Source organism: Centruroides sculpturatus, unplaced genomic scaffold (assembly GCF_000671375.1).
Source record: "Centruroides sculpturatus isolate CEXI.00-Female unplaced genomic scaffold, Cexi_2.0 scaffold368, whole genome shotgun sequence".
Classification (NCBI taxonomy): Eukaryota; Metazoa; Arthropoda; class Arachnida; order Scorpiones; family Buthidae; genus Centruroides; species Centruroides sculpturatus.
The window spans coordinates 361609-372321 of record NW_019385149.1 but is presented as its reverse complement, the minus strand read 5'-3'; the positions used below and the strand labels follow the sequence as shown (position 1 = coordinate 372321).

General features: G+C 34.5%; 1 protein-coding gene and 1 pseudogene across 1 annotated transcript; both read right to left on the bottom strand.

Annotated features, from left to right (window-relative positions):
- Window positions 1-2257: 2257 nt before the first annotated feature.
- On the bottom strand, window positions 2258-4620 carry LOC111635462. Its single transcript, XM_023380421.1, has 2 exons — window positions 2943-4620; window positions 2258-2858 (listed from the first exon to the last, which is right to left on the bottom strand). The coding sequence occupies exons 1-2, from the start codon at window positions 3473-3475 to the stop codon at window positions 2813-2815; spliced, it is 579 nt and encodes a 192-aa protein (XP_023236189.1). The 5' UTR covers window positions 3476-4620; the 3' UTR covers window positions 2258-2812.
- Window positions 4621-9400: 4780 nt separating this feature from the next.
- On the bottom strand, window positions 9401-9754 carry LOC111635455 (annotated as a pseudogene).
- Window positions 9755-10713: the final 959 nt, after the last annotated feature.

Below are 10713 nucleotides of genomic sequence, written 5' to 3'. Positions count from 1 at the left end.
TTTAATTTGATGTGGACCTCTCTCCACTAGTATTTGACAAGTTTCAGATGATATACAGAAAGCATTTCATAATGCAGAATCAAAAGGAACTTCGTTTAATATCTGCTACTGCTACTCCGCTCTTGATGAACTTCTGATGGTGTTATTTTTTGGCTCTCTTCAACAACTTCTGGAAGTGATTGGGCGGCACTGAGTTTTCATTTGCCAAATCCAAAGCAGGCACTGTTGATGTGGATGTGGACGACTCATCTAAACAGGACTTTTGTACAGTACTAAGAATTTCTTCATAACATAGCTTAGCTTTTTTCCTTCTTCCTTTTCTTTAAGCGTTTCTTTTTATATTGACTTCCAGACATTTTTTTTCCTTTTCTGTTCCATACTGTAATAAAAATATTAAATAAAAATTCACAGATCTTCGCAAAGACCGGAGGGGGTCATTGAAAATGATTAAATATGATGTTGCTTATCATGCTATTAAAATAGGGTAGATAAAATAATGATAGAAATGAGTTGCAAAGTTAGTAAGATTTGTAGGTAGCAGAACATAAACTTATAATCGAGATGGGTTGATGATGATGATAAGCGCAGAACCCAGACGGTTAGAAGTTCAAATTTGATACACAGAGTATGTCGTGAGAAAGTACACTAAGAAGGGATTTGTGGAAATTCCCCCCCCCCCCGCGGGAAGAGAGAGAGGATTAAGGCTTAATCTGAAGAACGGCTTCTACTGTACTATTTTAGATGCGATTTTTTGTTTTAACTGCGTTTTAGTAGCGTACGTCAGGAGAATGCACACTAAAAAGGGATTTTTCGAAATTCCAACCCCCCTCGAGGGAAGAGGAGGAGAGGCGGTCGCGCGGTATATTACAAACAAAAACAATAGCTTTGCGTTGTCACGTCAAAAGCCTTTTGCACGTTGTCACGTCACGCTAACAATGCACCTGCACCATAAACCGAAATCAAAGGGTACCGAGACACTTAGGCAGCGGCGTGCAATAAATCATAAATCGTATACATCAATATCGGAATAACGTAGACCAATATAGAAAAGCGTTGCGTAAAAATTTTTAATTATTGAATGATTCAAATAATGTTTTGATTTCTCTGCTTATGCCGCCTGATGCGGCCGCCTCTCTGCATCATAGCACGGCACGACCGTAGGTGAGCCACAAGCAAATTTTTTAGTGCTGATTGACTTATATACTCCATATACTTACGACATGATTCTTTTTTCTTACTATTTTTTATTCTTTTCGTCCTGTGAGTACTAAGAAACCTTTTTTCTACCCACATGGATTCATACACACTACGAACTGTTAAACTGCAACAGAACATTGTTCAACGACCTTCAGTGCTACAGCTCTCTGGGCTCTAAGAGAAAGATTTTTATCAAGCCCCATATGCGTTCTGCCAAATCCACAATGGGGCGGCCGGATGATGAGCGACAGACCCCACATATCCGGAGGACAGTTTGTTAATTGTTTGGTTAATTTGCGGCAATGCAACACTTGGCGATCTGCCTAAGGGAAATGCCTCCCGGAAGGTCTTTTTAAGGGTTGTTGGCCCCTATTCAGGGAACAGACGTGGAGAAAACCCGAAAAACCACGTGGCCAGCCAGTCCGGGCGAGGCGCGAACCCACGACCGAACTCCCAGCGTTCAGGAAACGGAACCGCTTGGCCACTGCTGGGCCAAGGACAGAGGCGTAACTAAAACGAGCGAAGGTGGACATGTGCCCAAAGCACCAAAATGAACTCGTAGAACATTTTGTAATTAGCATTGAATCAGGAGTGATTTTAAATTGCTTTGTATAACAAACTATTTCACATGGCTCTGCCGGACGAATCACAATCGAAAAATTCCTGTGGTTTTGCGGCCCATTCGAATTCGATTTCTGGTTCCCCAGAGCAAAAGGCTGCCATTTTAATCGGTCAACATTCAGTCGTGAACGGAAATGGTCTATAAACTGGGATTTATAATATCAATTTAATTCAATCCGACTGACAGTGTGGCAGATTCACGCCTTTACCGCCTTTATTATTGTAACGTCGGTTATTAAGTTTATACTTCGTTATTTGTAATCGTTGTAACTTATAATATAATACAGTACTGTATATTTATTATATTATATTATATAATGCATAATATATTTCACAATAATATATTTATTTATTGAGAAGTTTATTATATAATGTTTTTTAACTCGATATACAAATTACAAATAATTAACACGATTAAATTTTAATTGAATACAAATATTAAACTATAAACACAAGACAGGATTAAGGTAAGAATAAGTCATAAAGATGCATGTAAATGTCAGTCTGTTCTCTGAAAAGTTCAAAATTCTGTCCATCGATTAAATCACAAACACGATATAAAATACATTGAATTCACAAAAGTCCGAAGGAAATGATTCCCCGCTTATACGAAAGTCCATTCAAGAATCATCCTTCTGTCACATCCGAGGATTAAAGTCACCTGGGTTTTCAGCTCATACATCAGAGGCAAACTGTCCCTCGATTAAATCACAAACACAATATAAAGCACATTGAATTCACAGAAGTCCGAAGGAAATGATTCCCTGCTTATTCGAAAGTCCATTCGAGAATCATCCTTCTGTCACATCCGAGGTTTGAAGTCCCGTTGGAGACTTCGGTCACATCCGAGATTTCAGGTCAAATCAGAGGCAAACTGTCAAATCCAGGAAAAGTCAAGTCCGGTAAATAGCGTCACAAGTCGATAAATTGCACTCATTTAATCGCAACTGGAAGATAGGACCACGCTAGTTAACTTCAAGGTCTCTGAGTTCGTCTACAACTCCTCCAGTTCTATACTTTCGACGTTTGTGGGGAGAGGGCTATAAAGTAAAATTAAAGATTAATCGTTGTGAAAAGCAAATATTGAATTTAAACCACATTCAATCTGTGAAAATGACAATTACCCGAAAAGACGATTGCGAAGACGTAACTCATCGTTCATAAGCGGATGAACTTTAATTTTCTTACAGCCATCAAAGCAGGAACAAGAGAATTCCCGCACATTCCTTATCACTTTCACCAATTTTGAAAGCGCCCCTCTCATAAAATGGTCCGAATGACGTTTATTTCGATCGAACTCGATGCCCTCGGCCCACATTTCGGCCTCGATCTCCTCGTCGCTCATATGAGCTAATCTCAGTCGGTATATCTTAGACGGACTCCAATAGAGCTTCGGCTCGACCCATTCGATACGTCGGGCTTGCTCCGAACGCTCCGAAAGAAACTCCGGATCCGGCTGAAATCCACTAGATTCTGGATCCTCCAAACGTCGAGGAAGAACCAGTATTTCGATCGGAATTCCACTGACTTCCGGATTCTCTGTGGGACCATGACCCATCTCTTCATCTCTCTGCTCCTCTCTCTCTACACCTATCTTATTGCTCGTGGGTCTTCCTCCGAAGATCCTACGCAAGAAACTCTTTCTCTCTCCACTCATTTCACTCTTCGAAAATCACAAAACAGTAAAGAACGCAAACGAAAGCCTTCGAAACAATCGAAAAGAAAAACTATTGTCGACGAGCGCTATTGTTGTTGAGAAAAATGAATATTTTTGCCTACAAATTTCATTTTCCTTCCCTTTATGGGTTCATATAAGAATTTTAAAATAATATTTTCAAACTAATCATACAAAACGTTTTTGAAAATTGTTTTAGGGACAGAAAAATTTTAAGTCTCAATTTAGTCATATATACGAATTAATTTAGATAATTAAGCATTTCTCGTTATCAGTAAAATATAGGCGAAACTTCTGGGTAGATAGGTAAAACTTCACGGCGGTTTCCCATAGCGCTAATTCAGTTTTACGGCTTAAGTTTATGCTTATAAAGATAAAATTGCACGGGAACAAATGTATTTTATTCAAAATGTTACTAAAAATTACAAAAGCACCAATTATTGCCAATTAAAACTTTTTATAACGATTTTACTAAGCGGCGTCCAATTACAAGATGATAATATAAAATATATTTTGTATAAACATAGATGACGTCATCGTTTCGTTACATAATTGTTTCTAACGTCAAAGTTGACGGCAATTTCCTCTACAGCGATTTTACTAAATTGTATGATTTTAGGCTTACAGTAACATATAAATAAACTATCTATATTCATGCAGTCCTTATCCCTTATCTATATTCATGCAGTCCTTATCCTTATATTCAGTTTGTAGATATTTATCCTTTCCGAATGTTTCAGCCCCGTCAATTCTATCACACGGTGTGGTAATCATCTACCACAAGGCCCTCTGTTCTATCTATAAGGAGATGGCCCGATGTAGTAAGCACAGAATTCTAAAGAGTGAGGAAATTGTAAGATTTTAGAAAAACCTTACAATTTCCTCACTCCTTAGAAACGAAACAGACGCCATCGAGAGAAAATAGTGCCTCGATGGAAACAACTTGAAAGGTTAGAAATCTCCAAAACATTTGTAAGAAGGACGGTAGTTAACTATTTCGTCAGGCTGGAGAGCGTATAAAAAGTTATAAGTAAATTTTTCTTCTTCTGATAGTCAGGCCCGCCGTAAGCGGGCGTGCAAGGCGTGCACCGCACGCGGGCGGCACGTCCAGGGGGGGCGGCAAAGAGCCTTTCTGGCAAGCTCAGCATAGGTAGTCGTAGTTAAACAGGGGGCGGCATAATCGGTATTGCACACGGGCGTTCAAACAGCTAGCGGCGCCCCTGCTGATAGTGAAACTACTAGTATTTATCACATTTCTTAATGAGCAGGCCGTCAAGAACTTTTCCCAGGATAGGGGCAGACTGAGTTTCATTAGTAGGGTTGGCACTTTGGGAATAAATTTGACATTTGCTGTTTTCCACTTATCTGGAAAGTAACCATTCTGTAGGTAAGTGTTAAAGAGGATGACAAAAGCGACGGGAATTTCTTTATAGACCTGTCTGACAGTTTCTGCCATGATACAATCCACGCCAAGGGTCTTCTTAATTGCCAGGGAGTCAACAGTTTTCTCTACTTCCCGGAAGGTGAAGCAGTTTTCAATTGTTGTTTATATATTTGTTAGCATCAGTCCTTATGTTGCAATGAATCTCCTGATCCTCCTTAGAATTGTTGTCTGGAAAGTGGTAGTTTAGGAGATTTTTTATGTTGGCAGTTATATTATAGTTTCCAGATGCATTGTCTCTATTAAAGATATTAGGAGTGGTAACTTTCTTGCTGCTTTTGTAAACTGTGATATAGCTGAGCCCATGGACCTCTGGCTTGACTGCAGAATTTCCTTCATGCTGCAGTTCTGGTGTGATTAATTGCTTTTTTGTAGTTTTTTAGGTTTTTGTTGTATATGTTGCTTTTCCTTACTTTATTTTCCGGATTTTGCTCCCAGACCCATGCTCTCCGCATTTTCCTGATATTGTTTTTCTGCTTCTCGAGCTTGTCAGTCCACTAGTGGATTTTTTATGAGCAGGAAGATGAAAAACAAACATTTACAAAGAAATTCATCTCTACAGGGAAGCCGAACTTACATAACCCTTCAACTTTTCAGGAGTATGTGACGCATCCTTTTTCCTTTTTTAATTAATTGAATAAACTGTGGAATGTACTCTACAGCTCACAATTGGAAGTTTATTTCTATCATCAATAGGAGCTTTTATAATTTTACCTCCTGTTTTTATGGTAGGGTAAATGCCGCTTTTCTCTAGTCTTTAATTCATCGTTGTTTTTTTTTTTATCTGTCAGTTATGTGTCGCAAAGAAAGAAAATAACGCGGAGAAGCATAATAAGACATATTTTTAAATGTGTTTGAAGTACAGGTAACCCCCGTATAACACGGTAGTTACGTTCCAAAAAATTGCCGTGTTATGCGAATCCGTGTTATACAAAACAAAACTAATACGAAAAGGAGGGTTATGTTCCAAAAATTAAAAAAACATGCTAGTATATTTTCATAATTAAGATAAATATCTTCTGTTGTTGTCGGAAAATACGCAGTGTAAAATTTAAAAGATAATGGTGCTTTACAATATCAAAAAATAGCTTTTATATTTTCCTCCAAGCTTACAAATGTTTATTGATTGACCTGTTAGTTCATCAAATCACGGCACATCGTAACATATGCAAATCGTCTAACTAGTTGACAGTGTGACAGAAAAGGCTTATGAGATACGCTTGAAAGAACAGATAAGAATGGCAAGACTTTAAGTAATCTGTAATTTTTAGATTTTAAATATGTAAAGTTTATCAATTATTTTATCCAAGTAGTAATAATTAAGATAACAAATTATGTTATTGTAAAAATAAAACGGAATTTATGGTGAAACGTTATGTAAACCTATGAGTCGTCTGGTGTTCTACTGTGTATTTGATGTTTGTATCGAATTGAGGTATGTTTCACAAAAAATTTTTTGTACGTTTTTTAGTTTTTTATTTGTGTTCGGTTGTATCCATATAATGTTTTATATATATTTAGTTGGCTGAGGAGGGGCAAATGCCCGAAACGTAGATGTATAGCAAAGCGTTCTAACTGAGTAGGGATTGAAACTTGCCCAGTGTTGAAGAAGAGTCACTTCATTGTGCCAGTATACAATAAATATCTTCATTAAAAATTTTTTAAGTGATACATATTAATATAAATTAAACAATGTTTTCTTCGTCATCACTAAAAACACTATTAATTAACCGAGAACGTTTTCTTTTTGGCAAGTTATCCTTATCCTCTGAGCATTTTTCTGCATTATCTTCAGATCCATGCTCTACCTTTTGCAAAATGTATGTAATTTTAGATTGCTTGCTTCTAGTTAAAAGGTCTTTATAAATTTCCTTACATGGTGCTACGTATTTATGAAGAATAAAGCAAGTATGGAATAAGGGAAAAACATTCGGTAACATCAGAAGCAGAAGCGTCACAATCTGGCAATAGAGTTGCCACCTTTTCAAAATCGCCGACCCGGACGGCAAGTGAGGTTTGTTCGAACAGAAGTTCCTGACGCATGCGTGATGTCATTTTGCAATGCGAAGAATAATTTGCAGTGCATGCCGGTTCTAAATCAGTTACAGTTAGCAACTAGGGAGACTTGGATAGGAGTAACGTAAGTGACCTAGCTCTATTGGATATTGGAGGTGTATATGATTACGAATGAATCGTACAAGCAAATATATGCGACGGTTTGCATATAATTTTGTACATATTCATTTCAACTTGCACAACCCGGAGAAATATTAATTAACTCCGGAGCCCGGAGATAACTCACTCAATCCCGGAGTCTCCGGGTCAAACCCGGACAGGTGGCAACCCTATCTGGCAACATTGAAACAGGTTTCGAGAAGGACCACGTGTATCGATAGAAGGCGAGAAGAGAAAATTTACATACTTAAGTACTAATAGTTCACGAAAATAATAATTTTTGTGAACTATTATTACTTAAGTATGTAAAAATTTATTACATTTCTTGTTGTACAAGGGTTTTACCCAATTCTCGAACCGTGTCAGAGTGAATCCGTGCTATAAAAGTACCGTGTTATACGGGGGATGGTACCAATTCTCGAACCGTGTTAGAGCGAATCCGTGCTATAAAAGTACCGTGTTATACGGGGGATGGTACCAATTCTCGAACCGTGTTAGAGTGAATCCGTGCTATAGAAGTGCCGTGTTATACGGGGGATGGTACCAATTCTCGAACCGTGTTAGAGTGAATCCGTGCTATAGAAGTGCCGTGTTATACGAGGGTTACCTGTATTTCTCATTCTGGACTAAATATGTAAAATATAGATAATGCACCAAAGAATAACCAATTCTGGATAATGTACGAAAGCAAGCATCGTTTACATGAATCTGACAGTTCTTTAAACTATTATCTTGGTTTACTTTTTAGGAGACATTCTGTATATTTAACATCCAATTAAATAAATTTCAATATGTGTCCACTCTTTAAAAAATAATTTATAACAATACATCCAAATTAAGCCAATACTATTATTAAATTTACAAATTTTTATTGAAAACAATTTAGTCTACAAAATTAAGATTAAAAACTGCATATTTATTGCATTTAAGTTTATAAATGCTTAATTATGCTTTGATTTACAATCTTCAAAATTCAGTTTTTGCATTTACAATTTATATATGTTCTAACATTTGTATGCTGCAATATTACTAAAACTAATATTTAAAATTGCAAATTTGTCAATACTATAAAAATTAGTACAGTCGACCCCCCCCTATAATTACGAAAAAATTGTGACCGGTATCCGTAAAAAACAGTAAAAATTCCCTATAATTACCTCAAACGTCATCGGGCAGCTGAACTACTTTCCCGCTGTCCGTAGCGCCACGCTACGGAGAGATTTCTATCGTCTGGACAGTATTATATAAATTATATATAAATTAGGTACTGTATATATAATTATATATTAACTTATTGTAACTTTGTTATAATTAAATATATAATTTCCGCCGTCTAGCGTGGCGCCACGCTACGGAGATTTTTACGCTAACTATCGTCTGTACAGTATGTAAATTAGGTACCGTAAGTCTAATACAGTACTGTAATTTTATACATTTCTTGTGAAAGAAACATTTCTTATTCAACGGCGATTAAAATTATTTATATTAATGATGTCTCCGAAGTTCAAGGAACTATTCGCAGAAAAATAAGTTATTAGAAATCGGCCACGGTTTGCTGAGCTGTTCCGCGATGAAAACAATGTTGAGCAATGGCGATGTCGAATGGTGACACTCGGAAGTAATCCTACAATTTTTTGTTTATAGCGTAGTTTATACGGATTATTCCCAAAAAAAAATATACGTATTTTGGAAATGTTGAGTCGGATTAGTCTAGAATCGATTAATTTTATGGAAGAAAACCTTTCAATCAGCCGTAGTCCGTAAACTTGACACATGTCGGGCTGTGATTGGAACGACTCGTAAGAAATCGGATTCCTAAAGAATGGAACGTATCTATATCTTATAGGGGGGGTCGACTGTATATATTAAACTAATTTGTGTTAACAAACACATTTAATATTTATTACATAATAATATAACAAACTTTATTATATTTATTTAAGTTATTAAATTTGCATATTTTATAATGTAACAACTCCATTGCTATTCACACTTCATAAATGAAAAACTAAACACACATCTCTCTGTAATAAATTAAATTAATATGGATAAAATAATATATACATAAATGAAAATAACTTGAAATGGAATAACTTTTTAAGTCATATACAAAAAATAAATTAATTTCTTATTTCTCCAATATTATGTTTAATTAATTACAAAAATACTAATTCAAAAGCAATAGTATACTTAAATTATATACAGAATTTTCTTATATTATTAGTAATTTGCTATAGAATTACTACAGTTTAAAATACTATCCTAATATTAAATCATGAATATAATATTGTTCAGCATTGAAGTTTTGATAATTTATTCACTAGAGCATTTCCAAACAATTGTCTATATTGTGGGCTGTGTATGTCCAATAAAGAGTAGAGGGTTTCATAATATTTAGTATTTTGCAAATGTTCTGGATCTATAACATCAAAACTTTCAGAAACGACACGGAATCCTCTAGGTGACATTTCCAAACACATTTTCCTATTCTCCTTGGTTTCAATATTTAAATAAACAATTCTTTCGGTAAGTGGCAATATTTCCGAAATACTAATACTGCTAACTGCAAATTTTACATCATTTATAACACTTTCAGCTTCTTCTCTCCAGGTAATCCCATTTTCTTGATCGCTATTATTATTCATTTTCTTACTAGAATTTTCCAATATATACATACAAGTATATATCCATATATAAAATTTACAAATTAAATTAACAAACAAAATTTTAGATTTATCACTAACAATAAAATTAAATCCATAGCTTTATTCTCAAATACAATTTAAAAGCTTATTTTTTCCCCTGTACATTTGAATTTCTTTCAAATTGATTTTTTTTTAAATTCATTAAAAAAAATAGAATTAATTCTTATTAGATACTTTAATAAAGTAATATAATTTGCTGAGGAGAATAATAATAATATTTTTATTTTGTATTGGTTTATTTTATGTAATATTCGTCTTTCTTATCTTCATCAATTTTTTTTATTGTATCCATTCTGTTGCATTTTTAAAGAAATCAATTACACTATTTTTACTAAATTATTTAGGCTCTTTATGTTTTATGTTCTAAACAGTAATTTCATTTAATATTTAGATATAAATTTAGGAATTGGAGTGTGTATATATATATTTTACTATTTGAATGAGTTTTGCTTTTATAATACGTTTTTTTTATACTAGATATTTCAAAATTCTAGAAGTTTTGGATTCCAAATGGACTTTTGAAACATCCAGTATAAAAGAGGTATTATAAAAGCAAAACTCATTCAAATAGTAAAATAAATAGATCTTTATTTAATGAAGAATATGTTTTAAATTCTTAATCTAATAAGTAAAATGTTAAATTCCAAACATTAATATTTTAAAAATTGCTAAAAAATCTCACAATACATATTTAAATCTTAGAACATAATTAGACTATTAATGTTACTCATAATCAAACATATTAGTGATTTGCAAAACCATATTTATATTTTCCTATATCAAAATTTTGGCTCTAAATCCTATTTCAAACCTTTCCAAATTTTTCTAAAACTATTTTTTATTTGAATTATTTAACCATTAAGATTATAAATACATAATGACAAATTCATCTATGTTGT

Excerpts from the sequence above, each read along its gene's own strand:
- LOC111635462 (XM_023380421.1), bottom strand. The coding sequence starts at position 3,475 with ATGAGTGGAGAGAGAAAGAGTTTCTTGCGTAGGATCTTCGGAGGAAGA. Across the intron at positions 2,859-2,942 it reads CTTCGCAATCGTCTTTTCGG|CCCTCTCCCCACAAACGTCG; the intron begins GTAATTGTCATT and ends TTTACTTTATAG.